This window comes from Pygocentrus nattereri, chromosome 11 (genome assembly GCF_015220715.1).
Source record: "Pygocentrus nattereri isolate fPygNat1 chromosome 11, fPygNat1.pri, whole genome shotgun sequence".
NCBI classification, from domain to species: domain Eukaryota; kingdom Metazoa; phylum Chordata; class Actinopteri; order Characiformes; family Serrasalmidae; genus Pygocentrus; species Pygocentrus nattereri.
In genome coordinates this window covers 25,354,846-25,377,124 of record NC_051221.1, presented here as the reverse complement: position 1 = coordinate 25,377,124, position 22,279 = coordinate 25,354,846, and the positions used below count along the sequence as shown (strand labels likewise).

Genomic DNA, 22,279 nt, shown 5'->3' with positions numbered 1-22,279 from the left:
CAAATCAAATAAACAACGTTAATAAGCATTACATTTAGCAGAAAATATGACTACACTATTTCATCAACAACTGTGCTAATTGTGATTATGGGGTTACACAAGTGAACAAGTGTGAACAAAGCCTTTTTTGCACCACAGAGAGTTGTAACTCTGTTTGCTGGTGCCTCATGTTCTCTCAGAAAGGGGTGAGGGGTGGGAGGGGGGTTATTTTCTCCTTAATATAATGTGAACTGAAAGGAGTCTGCACATACCACCAGAACAGTCAGCATGAGCAGTGATGAAACATCCCAGCAAATGGCCTGCAGCAAAAGACAACATGACTGTGAAGAAAAGGTTCAAAACAGGTGTGTATATTCACCTTGTGCTATTTCACAAATGCAGTGTAATGCAGTGCATTTTTACAAAGGCAATGTAATGCAGTGTATTTTCACCAAATACGTAGTGTCATGGTTCAAAATCCTTTGTGACATTGATGCAGTGTCAAAGAAATTACTTTGCATAACATGCTGACATAGTTAAAGCATGGAAATAAAACCTGTCGAGGTAACATAAAATGAAATGATGAACGAACTGTTTCATAGAAGGAAAATACATTTTTGTTCATTGAAAAAAGGAATTTGTTTTTAATGAAAAATGACTACAGATAAACAGTCTACATGCATGCAACTTGTATTGGTTTCCATTACATTGAACTGTGGGCAAAAAAAAATCTATTTCTTAGTCCAAACCAGTAAGTTATGTTAACCTGGGAGCACTGCATCTTGTTTGAAGACAGCTTGGCTGTGTTAATGAGCATGAAAGCACTGGAACATTCAGTGCATATTTGTGCCTTCCATTAAAACATGATCTGAATCAAAATGAGAGGCAGAAATGAAAATTAGTGCAAGTTACACTGCCTGTAAAGAGAAAAGAAGGATGTCACACATTCAGACAAGTTTTCTGAAAGGAAACCAAAGTAATCTGGTGTGCTTTTATTAATAACAGGTGAATTAAAGAATAAAACAAAAAGTGATGAGAATGAGTGGTTCTCATGCATACTGTGAACTTTCTAACAAAGCCGCAGGGGCTTTGGCACTTGATAGCTAAAGCCAGACATTGTATGAGCTTACAATGCTGCACTGGAGCCATGTGGTCCACTGGTGCAGCAGCAACACTAGAGCTGGAGCTCTCTCCACTCACAGGCTGTGTCCCCTCTCTTACAGCATGGAGCACTTGCCTGCTGAGCTTATGACCGACTTGATAAAAGAGAGTGAAGAGCAGATCAAGGATAATGGAGCATGTGAGTAATCCTGCTTGAGTTATTGCAGCTTTTATTGTCTATGTTAAACTAATTTTTTGTGAAACATTTTGAGGTCTAGTTACATCTGTAAAATAGGCTGTTCTGTGTTCTATTATGATGTTATTATAGTAGTTATTATGGTATGTGTCACGATTGTCCTCTCCCAGTCTCCTCATGTGCTTTTGTTTACCTTTTAGTCCTGTAGTGTGCTTTTGTTTTGATCCCCAGTCCGGCCCCTTGTTTTGTCACTCCGCCCCTGATTGTTCCCACCTGTTTTCCACCTGTCCCTTGTTATCCTTGTTTTATATTTAAGCCCTGTGTTTGCTGGTCTTTGTTTGATGTAAGGTTTGTGTTTGAAGTGTATGTATTGTTTGAAGAGTTTTCTGGCCTGTTTGGAGTTCTGTCATGTCTGTGACAGAGTTTTTGTCACGTCTGTCCCTCCTGCTCTCCGTATTGGCTCTCTGACCATGGACTGTTCTGACCCTGATTATGGATTTGCACTTAATAAATCTCGCTTCTCTTCACACATCCGTCCGCCTCATCACTTCCCAGCGTTACTGTACTATTTCATGGATCTCTTTTTTTCATACGATCAAAAGAAGATAATGCATTTGATCATCTTTGTGTTGTACTCTTCACAGCTGAGAAAAAGTGTGTTGAAGGTGTGCTGGCAGGTGTGTCTCTGGCTCCTGCTCAATCCCTTTGGACCACAGAGGCCAGTGGATCAGTTCAACTCCGAATAGATGAACTCTGTCCACAGGAACCCATCACAGTGCATCAGATGTTCATGAACTCAGTTCAGAAATATGGGAATTTGCCTGCTTTAGCAAGCAAGAGAAAAGACAAATGGGAAAAGATCACATTCTCTGAATACTACAATTGCTGTCGGATGGCTGCCAGGAGCTTTCTGAAGGTGATATAGATGATAAAATCTCCTTTAATTATATATTGGTGATTTACTTTATACACTGTATTGTCACAACCATGTTCCTAATTCAGTATAAACATCTAAATATCACAACATGAGCTGTCCTTGAGATTCTCACATTTTGAATCCAAAAAATTCTATTTATGTGTTTTAGTTGGGCCTAGAACGTTTCCACAGTGTGGCCATTTTGGGATTCAATTCAGCAGAGTGGTTCATTTCTGCTGTTGGAGCTATCTTTGCAGGGTGAGAGAGAGATATAATGGTAAAACATAGAAAGAGAATAAACCATTTTTTATATACATACAATTATTTATGGTTTGTAATTCCAACAGGGGTTTAACAACAGGAATCTATACCACAAACTCACCAGAGGCCTGCCTTTATGTGGCTAGTAATTCAAGAGCAAATATCATTGTTGTGGATAACCAAAAGCAGTTGGATAAAATTTTGCAGGTAATAAAGTTTTTAGTGTCCTCTTCTCTTTGCCAGCACACATAAATCTTCTCTAATGTTGCCTCTTTTTGTTCACAGATAAAAGATAATCTGCCAAATTTGAAAGCCATTGTGCAGTATTCTGGATCTCTGCAGAAGAAATTTCCAAATCTCTATTCAGTGAGTCAAATGACAATCTTCACATGCATATGTGCTGACTATCTGGACCTGACAGCTAAATGTTACTGTGTTTTTGTGTAGTGGGAGGAGTTTATGGGTCTTGGCCTGGACATTCCTGACAAAGCACTCGATGATATCATCAGCAGCCAAAAAGCCAACCAGTGCTGTGTGCTTATCTACACATCTGGAACCACTGGCATTCCAAAAGGAGTTATGCTCAGCCATGACAACGTAGGTGGGCCGCAACGCTTATGGATGCTCCACTTGGGAAAGCAACCATGACTGTGTATTTGTGCATTATTCTGTGGGTTTTCTCCATTTGATCATTACTCTTTATGGAATGCATATCTGATGCATATCTGTTTCTGTGTTACAGAAAACGCACATTTATAGAATTATTCACATACATTTTTTTTTTAAAATAAGGGTACTCATACCTCATAGCCATTATCTAAATTCTATCTGTATCTCGAAAACCATCCCCAAAGTTTTTTAAATAACATGTAGTTCAGGAGCCAAGGCTTATTTAGATTAATATAGTTTTGGGCACTAGATGTTAAGTGTTATGTCACTCATGTATTCTTGCAGATAAGCAAAGCTTTTGTTTTGTGCACTTTGGTAGATCACATGGACGGCTCATCATGCAAGCAGGGCTGGAGACATGCAGCCTGCTGAAATAAAACAGGAATCCTTAGTGAGCTACTTACCACTCAGTCATATTGCAGCTCAAATCTATGATCTGTGGACAGGGATCCAATGGGGGGAACTGGTGTACTTTGCCCAGCCTGATGCCCTGAAGGTACAGAACAGAGAATTATCTTCTTCTTTATTGAAAGGGGCTGACTTAATAATAATCTCTGTCAATTTTTGTGTGGTATGATTCTGTTCCAGGGAAGTTTGGTGGGCACTCTAAGAGAGGCTACCCCTTCGTCCCACATGGGAGTTCCTCGTGTGTGGGAAAAAATAATGGAGAAAGTAAAGCAGGAAATCTCACGCTGTGCATATCTGAAAAGGAAACTGGTGACTTGGGCAATATCTGTTGGTTTGGAGGCTAATCAAAAATGCACAAAGTAAGATGATTACTCACGTAATTGCACAGATACTATTAGTTACTCTTGCTTATTATCAGCTGCTATTAAGATATTTAGTGTTTATTTGTACATTTTTGGCACAGGGATGAGGAGAGGTCATTTCTCTTCACTCTAGCAAATTCCCTGGTCCTAGAGAAACTTCGTGCCGAACTGGGCTTCTCTTGCTGCCAGAAGTTCTTCACTGGGGCAGCTCCTCTCGGAAGTGATACAGTCCAGTTTCTCCTTGGTCTCAACATTCGGTTATATGAGGCCTATGGCATGAGTGAGAGCACCGGACCTCACTTTATGTCTGGGCCAGAAACGTACAAACTGTCAAGGTTAGTCTCACTGGGTCAGCATGAAATTAATGCATGGACTTTGGACACCCCTGTCCTAGTCAGCTCTGGCTGGGCAGTTCACCACTCTAAGTTTATTGTTGTAAGCACTATTTACAGAGTGTAATTTACTCTCAACATTCAACTTCTAGTTGTGGCAAAGTGCTTCCTGGCTGTAGGCACAAACTAGCCAACACAGACGCGGATGGCTGTGGGGAGATTTGCCTGTGGGGCCGTAATGTCTTTATGGGGTATGTCAATATGGAGGACAAGACAGTGGAAGCCTTTGATGAGGATGGCTGGCTACGTTCTGGAGATTTGGGCAAAGCAGATGAGGAAGGTTTCCTTTACATCACTGGAAGGATAAAGGGTAAAAAATTGTAGACCTTACTATGTGTAAATATTAATTAGTTATTATTTTGCTTATGCTGCAGTTATGCTACTTATTCTCATACATTTTTAAAGCAAAGCCACTGTACATGCCTCTCTTTAGAGTTAATAATTACTGCTGGTGGAGAGAATGTCCCTCCAATTCCCATAGAGGATGCGGTGAAAAGGGAGCTTCCTATTATCAGCAATGCCATGTTGATAGGGGACAAGAGGAAGTTTCTGTCTATGCTGCTGACACTAAAGGTAATTTTGTAATGAGAAATCTGCAATGTCTGAACACCAACCAATTGTGCAAATAAGCCTGAACTCTAGATGAAGCTTGCTTCTGCTTTTGTCCTGTCTCGATCAGTGTGTCACCAATATTGAAACCATGGAGCCCACTGATGATCTTAGCTCAGAAGCTGTGGAATACTGTCAACAGCTTGGTAGCCAGGCAACAAAAGTTTCAGATATAACTGGTGGAAAAGACAAGCTGGTGAACAAGGCTATTCAGGAAGGCATTGCTCGGGTCAATGCCCAGGCCATCTCCAATGCCCAGCGCATTCAGAAATGGACAATTTTAAAGAAAGACTTTTCAGTACCTGGAGGAGAGCTTGGTGAGTATCGTCTTTAAATTGGATAGTAAATTGGCCTGTTCAGAAATACCCCTAATAGCGTATTTTGTTCCATTTTAGGTCCAACAATGAAACTGCGACGACCAGTAGTCCTAAAGAAGCACAATGATGAAATAGAAACATTCTATAGAGAATAAAACATTAGTCACAGCTTACTACAAACTAGAAGCAACCACTGGTTCTAACAAACCTAACAGAAATAGCACTTAAAGCTATATACCAGTAATACTAAGTGCCATTAACTTCAAAAAGCCAGAAATCTGTTTGTTAGATGTATCTTCATTATGTGAAATATTCCTGTTTCATTTTCCATGTCTATACCTGAACAAATTATCAAGTAAATACACTTACATCAAATTTAATATGATATGTGCTTTTTGTGGCTATGGTCACACTGGATACAACTGGTCTTGCATTACTGGAAACACTGTGCAGTACAGCACTTGCTGCATCCCTATGAGATTTATTAATGCATATTCCAAAATACATTAACATCTGAATGAGAACAAATAATGATGCGTTGAGCACAGGAACAGCTGTTTTAATCCGGTTAAATTATGGGGAAATCACAGTGAGCTTGCTGGATGATTCATAAACCCTTTTTAATATTCCATAACAATTCAATATACCATTTATCACTCTTTATACTTAAAAAAACAACAAATGTTTACATTGAAAATGTCAGTAACTTTAATGTTTTTCATCTTAAATTGAACAAGATTATGCTTGCTATTAACTGAATGATGAAGTTGTAAACTTATGATAAAATATACTGGACAAGAGAATATTTCCAGTCAATAAATAAGAGATATCTTAGGCTATGCAATTTCCTTTAGACAGAAAAGGCCTCACATGAATACAACAACAAGACAAGATTTTAAAGATGTGTGTGTTTTGGAGGAGTAAAAATAAACATTCAACAAGTCAACCCTTTGAGACATTTTGCTTTCATAGACACATTTACATTTATAGTATACTTGTGCGCAGATATTAGAATGGTAAGAAGTTGAAAACAACTTTTATGTGAGTTTGGGCAGAAATCCAAACACAGACAAATGTTGACATTCTCAGTCCAGGTCCTGTACTCGTCGACAGATCTCAGCAGTGAACTCTGAACATTTGGAATTTCCTCCAAGGTCTTTGGTCAAGACCTAGAATAATGAAGAACATAACACTGACATGATGTATCAGCAGAACACAAAATAAAATTAGAAACATGTAGTTGGCATTAAAGCGTTTTAATGGGAAATTCCTCTTATTTTTGCCATCATAAATTAAGAAACCATCACACTAATGGCTAATGCATTATGATCTTTTAGAAGATTATACACCATACCTTCTTGTCTCTGATAGTGTCGAAGCAGGCAGTCTCGATCTTTTTGGCGTGTCCATGCAGTCCCATGTGCCGCAGCATCATAACAGCACTCAATAGCAGGGCAGTAGGGTTGGCTAGGTCCATACCAGCAATGTCAGGTGCAGTTCCATGTACCTACGAAAGAGCCATTTTTCATATCAGTTTATTAAAACAATACAACTGTGCAAGATAATAAAACATTTGGGAACAGATCATTTTCTAAAGTGGATGTGTTTTTAGTTGCTATTGATACAAAAGAGTCCCTCACATACCGATTCAAATATGGCAACACCATTGGCCCCAATGTTACCACTAGGAGTCACTCCAAGACCGCCAATTAGACCAGCACAAAGATCACTGCAACACAAGCATCTAGTGTCAGCATAACACTAGGCAGGCCAGTAATTACAGTACTCTACACATACCAGAGGATCACTTCTATTGCCATGATGTAAGACTTGACTAACAGTTTCAAATGATAGATAACAGATGACAAATAATTCCTGAACTCACCTCAAAATATCTCCATAAAGGTTGGGCATGACAAGCACATCAAACTGAGTGGGATCCTGCACCATCTGAAAAAGCAGATATATGCAATTAGACAAAGTAAAGCTGCAACTAAACTGAATAAATTCCACATAATCATCAAAAGTGGGTAAAATTATTTCACTTCATTCAGCTATGCACTGTACACTTTCAAACACCGTCAGTTACTGCAGGTTTACTTTTGATAGATAGCACAAGTATAGCCAATGCAAATACACATAAAGCAAAAAAAATATCAATTTCTTGATGCTAATCAATCATGTTTTACTATTAATATAACAATGTTTATTACTATTGATCATGCATAGTTATTTCAAGTTAAAGAAATGATACTCACATTCAGACACACTGTATCCAGGTACATCTCAGTGAATTTCACATCCTTGAAATTCTCAGCTACCTCTCGGCACTTCCTTAGGAACAGGCCATCAGACATGCGCCTGTAGAAGAGACAATGAGTGATCAAACTACATGACAAATGAGCTTTTAGATACTAGCTGGATGCATAAACTCCTGCTACTTTAATAGCAGCCTAGGTACATTAAGCTTACAAAGGGCAGTCTGATCATCCCTGGGACCAATGTAATCACAGTTTCATTACTGCTCTTGTTTGAAAAAGACCAAGCCATAGAAACTGTATTTTATTTTTGCTCATTACTGGTTTGTTGCAACTTACAATTCTACAGCTTAACTACCAACAATTTAACTTAGTTCATGCCCCACGACCCTGAGGGAGAAGCGGCTTAGAAAATGTGTGTGTGTGTGTGTGTGTATAGTAGTTCATGCAGTTAAGTGGAACCTTTGTAGGACAGAAGGGTATTAAAAAGTGAAGAGACTAAAGTTGTGCGAGTGCAAAGGTATTTCATTTTGACATACACTGACCAGACACTTTATTAAGTACAATTACTCTGTATCTACACTCTCTCCACTTTATCAACTCCACTTACCATATAGGTGCACTTAGTTCTACAATTACAGACTAGTTCTGCTGTTTATTGGCATATTTTGTTATCTCCCTTTTACCCTGTTCTTCAATGGCCAGGTCCTCCACAGGACAACCACAGAGCAGGAATTATTTGGGTGGATCAATATCAGCACTGCAGTTATTGGTCAAAGAATGCTGGAGATGGAGTGACACTGACATGGTGGTGGTGGATTAGTGTGTCTTACTGGCAAGAGAGGATCAGATACAGCAGTGCTGCTGGAGTTTTAAACTTTGTGTCTCTATCAAACTTATTGTCCACTCTATTAGACACTCCCACCTTGTTGGTCCACATGGTAGAGAGACAGTAGCTCATCTTTTGCTGCACAGTTTGTTTTAGCCATCCTCTAGTCCTTCATCAAAGTACACAGCATGCTGTCCACAGTAAGTTTTTGGGTGGTGGACTATTTTCAGTCCAGGAGCGACAGTGAAGTGTTTAAAAACTCCAGTGTCTGATCCACTCAGACCAGCACAGCACGCACCAACATGCCACCACCATGTTAGTATCAGTGCAGGCTAAGTATGAAACCCAGTAAATTACTTTTATGCAATTCACAAGACTAAGTTCAGAAATTGTTACTTTAGGTTGGTATGTTGGACAAACAATTTATTACTTTATAAAATTCTGCAAGTAAATCCAATCAGATTTTTAACAGACTTGGTCTGTTATTTAAAAAAAATATTATATACAAAAGGCATTACTGAAACAATGCTGTTAAGGGGACATTGTGCATTTATGATTTATGTTTGCATCAGTTAACACAGTGAACAGTTGCACTAATGTCATTTTTCCACACACTCATCTGAAAGAGATTTTTGCAATGTTTTGCAAATGCGAATTAAGGGTGTGTGTTCACTGACACAAACAGTCCAAATATGACTCACATGATATTGGCCTTGTGAACAGCTGTTACACTGTTTCTTTGGTTATTCCTGGCATACTCAAAGGCATACTCAGCAATGCGCCGGCTGGCCTCTTCTGTGATCAGCTTGATACTCTGCACGACCCCATCAACAATCTGAGACAAACAGGAGAATAAAGCACATAAGAATAAAGGTACTGAGATGACTAGTCACATAATACAGTCATCACAAATAATTCCAAAACATACACTTCTAGAGGATTCAAGACATTGTTTTGCTTTTCTTTAGTAGGACATGTAGGGAGTGATGACTGCTCCACTCTGACTGAATCATAATTAAAATTAATTAAAATTTAGAACACTAAGTTTTATTAGCCAGTCAGTGTACAGCTCCATACACAATGACACATTCTGCTTAATACAAACAGAGAGAGGAGAGGATGGATGCAAGGTAATGACCAGAGGAACTGTAACATAAGACTTGACCAACAAACAATGGCGTGAGACACAGAATACATCTGATATAAAACTGGTGTTCTGGACCTACCTAGAGAAAAACACTGAAAAACAAGTTTCAGTGTGTGCCCACTGAAATCCTGCTAGCACTGTGAGGAAATCTGGTCAAGAAAATATTAGATTGAGACAACAAGTGAAGGAGGAGGGTATAATAGGGCAAAATTTAACCTTTGTGCACTAAGGTGAACTGGTAACTAGGCAGGGGCTGGTTGCTAGATACAGGCTCTACTGAAGCATGTAACAGCATTGTGCTGTGTATTAGTGCCCATACAAGGAGAAATTTGGAGCAGGTGGCGATCAGCACTACTTCTACCAACTCAACAACAAGCTTTGGGTGATGTTGAGGAGCTACATAATTTGAGAGACAAAAGGGAGCCATCATGTTTTAAAAAAAATACAAAAAACAGTATATACAGACAAATTAAAAGGAAAATCTGAATACATGAATAAGTGAAGAAACATAGCGAGTGAAGATGCTTCCAAGATGTATCGCAATTAACATCCTAGCATGCTGTGTGTTATGCAGGAAAATGCTCAGCAGGACCAGTTCACTTGGATTTTAGATCAAGCAAGAGGAAAAGATGTGAGTGACTTTGTTGGGATCAAAGCACAAAAACGGCTCAACTGCCAAGTATTTCAAAAGAAACAGTGACTGAAGTGACATCTGTATTAAGATTTATGGGAAAGACCTTAGTAAACAGATTTGGAAGTTGTGGTTAAAAACATTAAATGATTGTAGCTTTCATGCATTAGTGCAATATTTAAAGAAAAACAGAAGAGCAACTGTCCCACAAGTAACTGAGAATGTCAATGCAGATTAGATCAGACTGTCATCAAGAACAGTTTGTCCACAACTACATGACAAAGTTGAACATTTGAGTTGTGGTGTCATTTATCACACACACTTGCCTACAGAAAAGTGGGGAAAAAGTGAAACGGACAAATGAGTCATCCCTTAGCATATTCTCAGCAAGCGGACAAGTGCATGTGCAGATTACACAGAGAAAAATATACAGGTCTAAATGCTTGAACCCTAAAGTGGGTCCAGTGGCTTTGTTATATAGGAGACAAATAATACCATGTCCTTCACATTCACCAGAGCTCAACCTGATGTAACAACTATGGAAGATTTCAGACCAATGTATTTACAATACATGAGACAGTGGTAGTCACCATCACCGCCAAGGCAGGAAATATCTTTTAGACTCTCTTCAGTACAGTTTCAGCAACTTTCAATATCTAATCTAAAGTGCACTAGGGCAGTTTTTGCAGCTTCTGGTGACCCAACAACGTACTAAGGCATTTGTGTTTGTTTTTTCCTTTAATCTGTCACCTATCTGGACAGGTACACACAGACACACACGTGCAACATGTACACTGCAAAAGTCATAGGGTTAAGCAGCCATTAAAAAGGTCTGAAGTATTTATCTCATCCTGCGAAGCACTATATAACATGATGATAAACACAAAAACCAATAAAATTTTCAACAACATTTACAAAATATTTTCAAATGTTATGGTATTTCTGGGGATATGCGCCTGGGGCTGTTGCCAATGACAAATGCATCTGTGACATTTTCTTGCTGTCTCATTATTTCAAAACTGGGGGAAAAAAATCTGCAAAATACATTGTCATCAACAAGTTACACAATTTTCAAAGCAGACATCAAACTGCTAAATGTTATGCAGTGTGTCAAACTAATAGAGAGGAGTTGGTTAGCATTACGTTAGCCAGCATGATAAGAGTTCCACTCACCACAGAACTTGTTTGATGCTGGCTAAAGCACCAACACATGTTAAGTTGGCAGTTTAAAAAAAATTGTTTGGATCTGTAGCTTGATCAGCTAACTTAGCTTAGCAAGTGGGCTATGGACCCAAACTGTACAACACATCATAGTACACATTTGATTCTGACTAACTGGTGCTTTGCTGAAACAAGTGCATATGATAAAAACTAACGACTGACAGAGCACAGTCAAGTCCTGGTGCTGTAGTGACAAAGCTAAACCTGTTGTTTTGTTTGAGACTGTAGCCTTTTGACCAAGCTAATGAGTTGATTGGACAAATGCATCACATGGAACAGGCTTGGTTCCAGCTAAAATGGGTCGACATGCTAAAATGATGCCTGTTTAGATGATATCTGAGAGCATAAATTCAAGTGACTGGTTTTAGAATGGAGGCTGAATCCAGACATGTTCTGTGGTCTGCAGTCTTTGTGCTACTACCATGCTTTGTTTCTCCTGGCTCTGATTTTTTGCTTCTTTCTTACAGCACCATCTGCTGGTGAGCTCTCATGCCAGTAAGTGAGCCCCTCTAAAACATAAATATTGGAATGTGTTCATGTAGCTGTGTTTAGACATGAAATAGAAAAGCACACCTGATTTAAACACATACTGCATGGTAAATAATAAAATGCTCCCTTCAGATGGGGTTTTGAAATTGCTAAGCTAACACACTGACAAATACTCACAATTGCTTTTACTGTAATGTGTTTCTTTGCTTACTGGCCAGATTCATGACTTATATTTTCTCAGAAATCCTAAGGCTTTTGCACAGTACTTTATATTGCATATATGGATGGATGGATGGATTTGATGCAAAACTAAAATCTGTGAAATTAATATTGAGGGCACAAACATTCATAACTACATACCACATGCTCAATTCCACTGTACTCTCCCTCAGTGTTTTCTCTGATGGTAACAAGGTCCACATCTGTGTAAGGGGTCTTATAACCCTCAATAGACACACATGGACGCACATTGGCATACAGGTCAAAGGTCTTCCTAAGCAGCAAGTTCATGGAGGGATGGCCAGCAGCAATAGGGGTCTTCAGAGGTCCTAAGCATTAACAATCGAGTTATGAACAATAATGTAAACTGTAATATGAAACAAATTTAATCAAGGTATAAGAAAGTGAGCTGATGTACCCTTTAATCCTATTTTGCTTTTGTCCATTGATTCTTTGGCTTCAGGAGGGATCATCCATTTTCCTCCAGGTCCTTTGATGGCTGTAACATTTCGCTCCTCCCACTGAATAGGAACCTGCAGATGAAAACAGTGGGCTTTTGGTGATAAAGTCTCACATGCTGCAGCATACACAAAAGGAATCAATTACTCATGCCATGTTCTCTGGAAAAATTGGGAAGTAGTCTTGCTTAATGCATATGTTCCAAATTACATGTATAAACAGGCAAACATACCAGAGATTGTAGAAAACAGAAAAAACACAGGGTGGATTACAAAGGCGTTTCTTTTCAAGCTCTTACTTTGGCAGCCTCAAATATCTTTATTACAGAAGTGGAGATCTCTGGACCAATTCCATCTCCTGGAATTATTGTTACAGTTTGCATCTGAAAAGCAAAACAAATGCAATAAAAGATTATCTGGCTTAAGCATTTCAAAACAAGAAGTATCATCATCGCTTGAGTTTAGAAACAAACACATACTTCTAATAAATCAAGTGACTTACTGTTGTTCATGTTAAAAAGCACAACCTTGATAAAACTGTTAGTTGGTCACTCGTGGACTTAATTATGCTGTATAACATTTTGTTTTCTCTATGGTGGGCAGAAGGCAGAAGTTATTTAAGAAACTAATGAATATAAAGCAGACTGCTCTCGGAGAGGATTTAAAAAAAATGAAGATATCGTGTTTGCCCTGGAATTTACCTTGATTATGTCAACCATTTAATACGGGAAACATGCTTAGTTTACAAAGTATGAGCTTATCAATGTGAATTTAGCATTTAAGGGAAAACACCTAATATTACAGAGTTATAGAAAATAATTTTATTTACTTACTCCTCTAGAAAACGTTCTAGGCTGTGTTTGGCTTTTCACAGCGCCCATGATACGGGAAACCTGAAAAAAGAAACAACAAAAAATGAAACATGACATTGGCGCAAGAACTAAAGCTATTCAAAGAAACAAATAAGGACACAAGATACTGTATAGACTGTAACATTTCAAATTATCACATTAATACTGTATTAAGAAATGTCTTATAGTACATATAGTATAATCTTTTCATCAGGGCAAGACCAGTGCATGCCTAAGCAAGCCTGTGATTAACTGAAATTGTGAGAGTACACCTCGCTGTGCTCATGCAGTCTGACTGCATGGTTTTCAATCAACACACCCTGTTTCAAGAGAAACAAGCGTCACTTATTGAAATGTAGAATATTGCTGACTTCGCTAATAAACACATCGCAGGCTACTGTTTGTTTGCCCACAGACTAGTATTGCTGGTTTGTCTTAAAAATGTGTATATATTATCACCATTTGTACATCACAGCCTATTATCAACAAAAATTAGGACTGCAATTCTCCTTATCACAACTATACTTGAGCTGAAGGAACACTGTATCTGTGAGGACTGCATAAACATAAGGTTTAAAGCAGTGATACAGTCCATAAAGAGCCTCTTTAAAGTAGCTATTGGAAAAAGATAAGCACCGACACACCCTGGCATGCATGGGTAAAACCCAACTGTGGCGGAGGGGATCCTTGATGACCCTAGCAAACAGCTAATATCAAAACACTGGACTGAAATATCCTTTTACATTTCATATCAGGGGCTTGTCTCACAAAGCAAGCTCAGCCTAGACAGGGCTCCTGACCAAGTCTCAGCTTTATGACGTTTATGATAAATAGTCAATTGCATGAAACGCAAGAAGTCGGCTTCTCAAAACAGGAAGAAATTTGCATAAATATATGGAAAGTAAAACACTTGTTACAAGAAAAAGTCTCCACTGCCACCATGTTAGTGCTTACCGCAGTCATTGCTTTTTATTCTTATATTAATGTAGTATAATTTCCTTCCTATGCTAAATAAAATTGATGTTATTCATATGATTGACGCCACCTCTGTCAGTCCCTGATTGGTCCAAGAGCTGTTTATGATCGGAAAGACCTGGAGCAGGTTAAACAAGCAGTATAAACTGGCATGGTGATGTAGCCTGATAAAAGTGATCCACTGTTGTGAAACAGTGAGTTACATCGAACTAACCTTAAGATTTAGCAAACTACATCCTACTTCGTGAGACAGGCCCCAAGTACAAGTGGTGTGATGCATTCAGCAGTAAAATGAAAATGGCAGATAAAACCAGGGATTAATACTATATACCATGACTACTTAAGAGCCTTACAGTAAAGCTATCACATCACTTAAATATTCTGTTAACCACCAGGCAGTAGCATTAATCCCTGGTGTAAAGATATGAGAATAGCTTCAAAGATCCTGCATATGACTGTCTATTTGATTATCATTAACATATAAAGGCATTAGTCCATATTATTAAAGCTTTATTATAAACCTGGCTACTGGTAACACCAAGATCTCTGAAGTAAACCCTCAAAATAACAAGCAGATCTGTGAGGGACAATTGCCGGTTTGGCGAACCAAACTTTCACCAACTTACATTAACTTTGGTGGGGGGGGTATGATTATAGCAATCACTTTGACTTTTGAAATCAATGAAAGCTGCCTTAATGGGCAATCATTAAAAAATCATTGCTGTATTTAGGAGTATGTAATCCCACAGGACAGTTACTTCTGTGTTGCTTTCTGGTCTTTATCGGTTCAAAGAATAGCTTTTGTGCTCAAATAAAATACTAGGCAAATAAATCTGCGCACCATGAATGATTGCCTTTCATTCATTATCAGTAATCAACTTTGCCTCATATTACATGTAGGTGCAGCCAGGACTGGATCCACTTGTGATCTTATCACTTCTCCCTGACCTGGGTGTTTAAAACGGATTTTCAAGTCATTTTAATTCAAATGTAACACATTCTTTTCACAAATTAAGATACAGTCTGACCACCAAATGCCCACTTTCAGATTTGCCTTTCGCGGCATATACAAATTTGTGGGGCAGCTTGCTCAACATATAATTATAGGGGTAAATTTAGCTCAGCAGCACAAAGGCATCTTCTCTATCTAGGGCACCAATTAAAGATCTTACTTCTTTGGGTTTTCTCTGGCCACTTATCCACGCACCATATCGCTCGAGAAGTTTACAAATCTGCAAAAAGCAGGCAGGTAGAGGTGGGCAGTATAATGATGTGTTATCGTTATCATGAAAAAATACAGTTTTTCAAAATACAGATACAGACTTGGACCAATTACAGAGAGCCTTTAAGAGCAAGTGAACAGTAAGTGCTTAAACTGCAGGTAACGCTAGCTGATATAACATCAGCCGTCTTTACCATTAAATTTATTTTCTTTTGCAATCACTGAGTTAAAAACACACTGTACTAATAATTTTCCATAACCTTTGTACAAGTCTGGCTTCACTGTTTTGAGAAAATATCGGGATGCATTTTCCGTCAGTATCGCGATGTTATATTTTTGTGATATCGACGGCCTTTAGAAGCTGGTATTACAACCATGTAACCCTCAGCGCATTGGTCAAAATGCTACAAGAGAGCTGAAGGTTATTTTACAAAACTACAAGGTGCAGCTGCAGGTCGTGAGCTGAAAACTGAACTGACTGTACGGAACGTTTTCACCAGTTAGCACCTTGGCTAATCCAGCCGGTATGTGACAAGAGCAGGCATGCTAAGCTAGCTAACTTTCAGCTAGCTGTCTCGCTAACTAGATACGTAGCAGAGCAGTTAGACACCTAACAGCTCTTAAGGGACTTAGCTTTAGTGGTTTCATGGCAAATTAAGGTTAACTGTGCTAAACGGAATGCTAGACAACAGAGGCAGTCCTGTGAGTGAAGGCTCTAATCAGTGTAAGGCAAAGTATGAAGGGCACAGATACAGCACAGAGAGAGAGAGAGAGGGCCTGCGAGCCTCAAAGCCTGCTTCCGCAAGCCAAAAAGTTTGAAACCATGCCAGCTATCACATCCCTATCAAAGTTTCTGACTTGGCTGGGCGAAGAGCCTTGTAATTAGCACTGATTTGCACTTCTAAACTGTCCTGTCAGTCACTCCTTACCGTTGACCTCCACGCGTTACCAGCCATCCTCTCTGCTCGCACCGCCTCAGACGTCTCGGCTTTACACTGCTGTCCAACCCGTCCAACCTTTCGCTTCACCAAGTGGAGTCTCACAGGGTTGCCAAGTCGCACACTAATACACTTTCAAGCTTGCAAAATTGTTCATGTTCTCCAGACTGATTTCATTCAAATATAATTGCGTACATTGCATATTTTTATTTAGTCTTGAAAATACACATCCCTACAAAGCCCAGTTCTTGATTTGAAGTGACAATGCCCTGTAAATGATTAATTTCCAGTTTATTCACTTATTATTTGCAACAATCTTAATATTTTATACTCAATATTTTATATTAAGCTTGGAATTTACTACAATCACGCTCACAATGCTTCACTAGCCTATATGGTGTTTATAGGAAATTGCTATAAGATTTTATCATTGAATTAAACTGAAACCTTACATGTGTCAGGATGCAGTCCTCGCAGGCCAAAGTACTGCAGCTTCATACATACGCTGCATCATTAAACACACTTCATTCAGCTCTTCAACAAATTAGCAAGGCCTTTGTGAACTGAATTCATGAGAGTAAACGTTAATCTCTGCAGTACTTCAACCTGAAAGGTCTCCACTTTGACATGCCTGTCTTAGCCTGTTATATCTAGGATATAAATTCAAAACAGATCTGGAGACCCAAATCCATTAAATAAATATTTTTTTTTAAATCATTCAGTTTTAGACCATCACAGGTAAAGCTCTCTGCTGTCATAGTCTATAGTTATCTGGCTTCAGGTTTAACTGACAGCATTGCATAGGCCATGTTCTTCTCTGCATTATAACCCATTATTAACAAGCAGTAAGATAAGGTTAGATCTCATTATAAAGCTCTGCTACCCAAGCTGGGCCAAACAAAGAATTTTAAAAGCTTCAGTATTAGGGTACCTCTTGCTTTGCACAAAATCAATTTAATTAACTGTCCATTGAGGAGAATCAGCTCAATTGGAGCAGAGAGAAGATTGGAGCAGCTGTACTCTGTGCCTGAATTCAGAAGCATGTTTTAAAATCTCTTGTAAGAACAGATAACTGCATTAAAGTAGTAAAAACAATTTATTTATGTACTTGCTTTTCAATATCATTATTCTAACAGAGTGGTATGAGTAATACTGAGAAAAGCACTGTCTACAAATCTTTTTTGTATATGCAGTGTACTGCATTTCTACTTAAGTTTGTACAAACAAAATAAATGAACAAATAAAATGTCAGGTGCAATTTTATAACATTTTAGCACATCTTAAAATGTTTTGAGATATAGAAGATATGCTGATGGGTAACTGTGTGCTTGCTAAATTTGATTTTATTAAAATCTGGGCAGGGAGGAGTTCTCATTAAACTGGCAACCCTAGGCACCACCAACTCCCTAGTAGGCATAAAGGAAAGAGAGAGACAACAAAGCTTCCAGTAATAGGTTTGCAAAACTTGCCTCCCCTACTGGACTGGATGTAGCAGTGCAAAAATGGAATGCAGTGTATGAATTTGAAGAATTAATTCCATAGCATTATTTTCAACCTTATATATAAAATAGCATAAAATATTGCTAAAATTATTACTATAAAAAAGTGCTTTTCAAAAAATAACTACAAGGACAGAGAGGGCTTTTTAACCTTTTTAAGAACAGAAGTAGTACCAAAAAAAGGCCACATGATGGCCACCCAATATTGGAAATGTTGAGCCTCCACTCAGTTTACTCAGGGTGGAAAAAGACAGATGTGGATCTTCATAATAAATGTAGGAAAGGCAGATTACACAGGACAAAGAAACTCTTTACTATTAAGACTGTGCTTTATCCATTTTAATGCATGTTTACAAAGCATGGGGCAATTCAGCGTCAGGGGTGATAAAAATCTATACAATTGAAGCATAGCACAATGCAAAAATACACTGAGGTTACAAAAACAATACGCATTCATATAAAGCATATGATATAAAGTCCAAAACATCTCCCAAAACCCTGCAATCAAAAGTGCAACATGGGGAAGCTTCAACAATGGTCAATAAAGAAAAAGCATTCAAAGTACTTCACAAACACACTTTTTGTCCAAATAGCAGCATAGTTTAAAGCAATAACAGTTTGTATAGTTTAGTGTTAGAAGTCCGAAGAGGACTCATTTTGAACATCCTGAGACGACAGTCAGAATGAAGACAAGTTTCTACATGTAGGGGTCCTTTCTAGCGTGGATAGTCAGAAAGGACAGAGGTGTAGTTAAAGTTGCTGAACCCTCACACTACAGGCAACATTGAATATTCAGGAGTTCTGGCACTGGTGATGTATCAAGCATATGGATCTTAAAACACACACACACACACACATTCACACACACACAGAGAAAGAGCTGTGTTGTAGCAATTGCATTAATAATAATAATAATAATAATAATAATAATAAAACAGAAAACCATAATAACATATTCATTGCAGCTGGGTTGCTGATTTCAAACAGCATACTGCTTTGGTTGGTTCTTGAGGCCAACGGTCCTCTCCGTTTGTGTGATTGCATGAGCTGCTCTGCTGTTCAGCAGCCTGCATTCATGAAGAACATCTGTCAAACAACAAGGTGATTTTACAACATTAAGTGAAAGAATTTTTTGTCTTTTATCAGACATTTAATTTTGTGTACGTCAGTAAAACTTACTAACAGTACTCTTAACAAGAGTAGAAAAATGGATTACCATTAAACTGTTTGTAGGCTTCATCAACAATGGCATTATTTGATCTTTTTATCTCCCAGAAACCATCTTCTACCCATGGCTTACAGTCAGGCATTTCTGGCAGTTGACCATTTTTATACATGCCTGCTGTGAAAAATTAAGATGTAAAACCAGTCCATTTCATTTTCAACATGCATTCAACATCTGTGCACATGTATGTCAGAAAACAGTATAGGCACTGTAGACAATTTCACAAACATTGTTTTTAATATCAGTTCCATGCGGGAAAATCAATCATAGTAGTGCACTTAGTTCATGTTTTTAACATAGCATATAAGACTAGACAGTTAGAAGCACCTTTTATTGTGTCGTCAATGTCTTTGCATAGTTGGTAAAGATCACTTCCGCGTCCAACTACCCTTTCCCCTGCAGAAACGCATTTAAAAGGGATCACTCCAACTGCTTCAATTTCCAAAATTAGTTGCTTTTATTGTAGGTCGAAATGCCAGGAAAAAAAAAGCACTCACCATCTAATACTTTAATGCTTGGGAACATTTCAAGGATGATGTTTCTGTATGAGGCGTTCTTGCAAACTGAGAGATTAAAACATGAGTTAAACAAACAGATTCAAAAAGTACATTCAAAACACAGCCAAGGTACAAAGAAAAACAAACCTGGATTTGTATAATTGTACGTGTTGTCTTTCAGTCTAATACTCTCTAATTTTCTTAAAGTCTTCAGAGCATGGAGGCCATCAGTGCTGTAGATTTGACATAGAGCAAGCACACATTTATACAAAGAGAAAAAGAAAAATACAGACTAAACCTAAAAACCCCAAAACCTTGAAACCTAAATGCAGACTTTTTTTGTCATTACCTGGATACAAGATTGCCAGCTACGTTGAGACTCTGTAAGCTTTCACAGCTAGCAATGGGTTCTATAAAAAGGACATATTTCTTGGTAATAAATACAAAAATCAGTTTATCATACTTTTTTCTTTGTATATCATCACAGTCTCAATGACAAGATCTACTTGAAAATATTACAATTCACTTACCTAAGTTAGAAATCCTGTTAGCTGACAGGTTAAGGACAACAAGGAGTCTGAGTGATGCTAGAGGTGTTATATTTGTGATATTATTTCCAGAGAGGTCCAGTCTCTCCAGGTTTATACATTCCCCAATACATCCAAGATCATAAATTCCTAAAAAATAAAATAAAAGAAAATATGTTGTAACCGTTACAGGAACTTCAGGCTGTGCATTTACTTAAGAATAATTACTTCAGTATGATTTACATTTATAGCATTTGGCAGACACTCTTATCCAGAGTGACTTACAAAAAGTGCTTTGTCTATCTAGAGAAAGTATCTTTGCTAGTTACCAATAGGTTAGAGAGAGCCAGTCCTGAGCTCAGATACTGCTAAGAAACAAAAGCCACTGTTGATACCCAGAGAAAAAGGAATGATGCATACCTAGACTCTTCAGTTTGAGAAATAAAATGGATTCCAAATCAAATTCCCCTGTTCGGGACTTCAGAAGCCCAGTTGTGATCTTTGCACACTCTGTTTCTGTAAGACAGAGAAAGTATGCATGATTACAGTGAGTGTGGCGAAGCCTGTTCACTTGCTCACAACCTAATAACATGCTCTTTGGTGACTCATTTTTGCAGCACAGGCTCAGTTCAGAAGAGAAAGCTTATCTCTCTGTGTTCTTGTTATTGTGTCTTTTTGATCCGTCTCTGCTCTTTATCCTTTAATACTAGCTTACAACTGCTGCTGATGGCTGCTGTTCTTGAAGGGCTGAATTTCCCTTACTTTTTTGAATAAAAGAGTATGATGTAGTATGTAAACACTGGTACAGTTTAAAATGTTACTGTCCATTTCGCAGTACATAGTGTCCATATATGGAAACTTAGCTGGAAAAAAAATCCTGTTTTGATTGTTTTTTTGTACGGTCACAAAAATATATCTGCCCATCTGCCTATTCGACAGCATTTTAGCCCTGCTCACACTGAAGCTATAGTGTTTCAGCCCAGACTGCTTCTCGAAGGGCAGCCAGTCAGAACAGAGCTCATTTACATACATCAGACTTGAAGGCACAAAATAAACAACACAATGTTTAACTGTAAAGGACAATCAGAAGTTCAAAGATGGTTGAATGAATTATGACTGTTTTGGTACACAAATCCACCCAAATGCCATTAGTGGACTTTACGTAGGATTACGTAGGATATGGGTCATTTAAATATTATGTAGGATATGGGATATTTGGTAGTGAATGCAGAGCCTGGGAGAGCTCCTGGGAAATAGCTTTTCTGTTGATCCTTCTTTTTCTGGATTTATTTTATCTGACTTTAGATATTTCAAGGCATATATACAACATGACAGGTTTAGAAACATGTGACGTAATCATGCCTACCTCGATTAAATTAAATTTAGATATTACTTTGATCAAGCTTAATGTAACTTGACACCACATGGGGGAAACGCCAGATGAGAGGAGCACTGTGCCGTGCAGCACAAGCTATTGTACAAGATAGAATGGAAGCTCTAAGGCATTGCATGGCAAACAATTGAGGGTAAACAACAGTTGGTTTCCGCGAGAAAGCCCGCAGCAGCACAGGCCTTAACATTAAACATTAAACCAAAACCGCAGAAAGAGAAAGCAACAAGCTGACGCTGAATTAAAGCTGTGCTTAAAGGGGACTATGAAAGAGACACCGTTCATTAACATGAGATCGTGTATAGTAAACAAAATGAAAAAAAAAAACAGTACTGACCACCGAGATGACCCCGTTCGTAACGAATAAAGTGGACATGAGCAGCGTAGCGAATGGACAGCTAACAGCTACTGCCCTACAAAAAAGACCCGAGCTAACACCTCAGCTAGCGTGATCCGCAGCATCTTCTCACAGCGAACGAATTCGTCAGACCTGTAAACAACTCACCGTGGTCTTTATCCCTTTTAGACTCCATAACTGTTCAAATGTATGAAGTCATTCGAAGTGCACGAGGATGCTCTCGCGAAGTCCGGCGGAAGGTTCTCGTACCGTCATCTGACAGAGACGGAGCCGACTCGGCGCTGCAGCAGCAGCAGTGCGTGCAGGTGACCGAGCGAGTGACTACAGGGCTGCTA

General features: G+C 38.5%; 3 protein-coding genes across 5 annotated transcripts; 1 reads left to right on the top strand and 2 right to left on the bottom strand.

Annotated features, from left to right (window-relative positions):
• Window positions 1-208: 208 nt before the first annotated feature.
• Window positions 209-6,121, top strand: acsbg1 (acyl-CoA synthetase bubblegum family member 1). Of its 2 annotated transcripts, XM_017708349.2 has the most exons (14): window positions 209-344; window positions 1,203-1,279; window positions 1,921-2,192; window positions 2,362-2,450; window positions 2,540-2,660; window positions 2,739-2,819; window positions 2,901-3,050; window positions 3,442-3,618; window positions 3,711-3,889; window positions 3,994-4,227; window positions 4,377-4,594; window positions 4,718-4,857; window positions 4,964-5,210; window positions 5,289-6,121. In XM_017708349.2, exons 1-14 carry the CDS (start codon window positions 268-270, stop codon window positions 5,363-5,365), a joined length of 2,139 nt encoding a protein of 712 aa, XP_017563838.1. In that variant the 5' UTR covers window positions 209-267; the 3' UTR covers window positions 5,366-6,121. The 2 variants fall into 2 exon arrangements, with proteins under 2 accessions (XP_017563838.1, XP_037398728.1); XM_037542831.1 differs by lacking the exon at window positions 3,994-4,227.
• idh3a (isocitrate dehydrogenase (NAD(+)) 3 catalytic subunit alpha) lies at window positions 5,810-16,581 on the bottom strand. The gene is made up of 11 exons (XM_017708350.2): window positions 16,440-16,581; window positions 13,296-13,355; window positions 12,762-12,845; window positions 12,423-12,537; window positions 12,146-12,333; window positions 8,999-9,132; window positions 7,469-7,571; window positions 7,096-7,160; window positions 6,855-6,939; window positions 6,565-6,717; window positions 5,810-6,379 (listed from the first exon to the last, which is right to left on the bottom strand). The coding sequence occupies exons 1-11, from the start codon at window positions 16,464-16,466 to the stop codon at window positions 6,296-6,298; spliced, it is 1,098 nt and encodes a 365-aa protein (XP_017563839.1). The 5' UTR covers window positions 16,467-16,581; the 3' UTR covers window positions 5,810-6,295.
• A 1,676-nt stretch (window positions 16,582-18,257) lies between these two features.
• On the bottom strand, window positions 18,258-22,231 carry lrrc61 (leucine rich repeat containing 61). Of its 2 annotated transcripts, none has more exons than XM_017708351.2 (9): window positions 22,092-22,231; window positions 20,617-20,712; window positions 20,200-20,346; window positions 20,019-20,079; window positions 19,817-19,902; window positions 19,670-19,735; window positions 19,500-19,568; window positions 19,164-19,289; window positions 18,258-19,033 (listed from the first exon to the last, which is right to left on the bottom strand). In XM_017708351.2, exons 1-9 carry the CDS (start codon window positions 22,117-22,119, stop codon window positions 18,927-18,929), a joined length of 786 nt encoding a protein of 261 aa, XP_017563840.1. In that variant the 5' UTR covers window positions 22,120-22,231; the 3' UTR covers window positions 18,258-18,926. The 2 variants fall into 2 exon arrangements, with proteins under 2 accessions (XP_017563840.1, XP_017563841.1); XM_017708352.2 differs by having other exon boundaries at window positions 19,164-19,286.
• Between the last annotated feature and the right edge of the window lie 48 nt (window positions 22,232-22,279).

Excerpts from the sequence above, each read along its gene's own strand:
- acsbg1 (XM_017708349.2), top strand. The coding sequence starts at position 268 with ATGAGCAGTGATGAAACATCCCAGCAAATGGCCTGCAGCAAAAGACAA. Across the intron at positions 2,451-2,539 it reads GTTGGAGCTATCTTTGCAGG|GGGTTTAACAACAGGAATCT; the intron begins GTGAGAGAGAGA and ends TAATTCCAACAG. Across the intron at positions 2,820-2,900 it reads AATTTCCAAATCTCTATTCA|TGGGAGGAGTTTATGGGTCT; the intron begins GTGAGTCAAATG and ends GTTTTTGTGTAG.
- idh3a (XM_017708350.2), bottom strand. The coding sequence starts at position 16,466 with ATGGCTGGTAACGCGTGGAGGTCAACG. Across the intron at positions 12,846-13,295 it reads CTAGAACGTTTTCTAGAGGA|ATGCAAACTGTAACAATAAT; the intron begins GTAAGTAAATAA and ends TTTGCTTTTCAG. Across the intron at positions 9,133-12,145 it reads ACAGTGGAATTGAGCATGTG|ATTGTTGATGGGGTCGTGCA; the intron begins GTATGTAGTTAT and ends TGTTTGTCTCAG.
- lrrc61 (XM_017708351.2), bottom strand. The coding sequence starts at position 22,119 with ATGGAGTCTAAAAGGGATAAAGACCACG. Across the intron at positions 19,569-19,669 it reads AAGCATTAAAGTATTAGATG|GGGAAAGGGTAGTTGGACGC; the intron begins GTGAGTGCTTTT and ends GCGTTTCTGCAG. Across the intron at positions 19,034-19,163 it reads AGCCTACAAACAGTTTAATG|ATGTTCTTCATGAATGCAGG; the intron begins GTAATCCATTTT and ends GTTGTTTGACAG.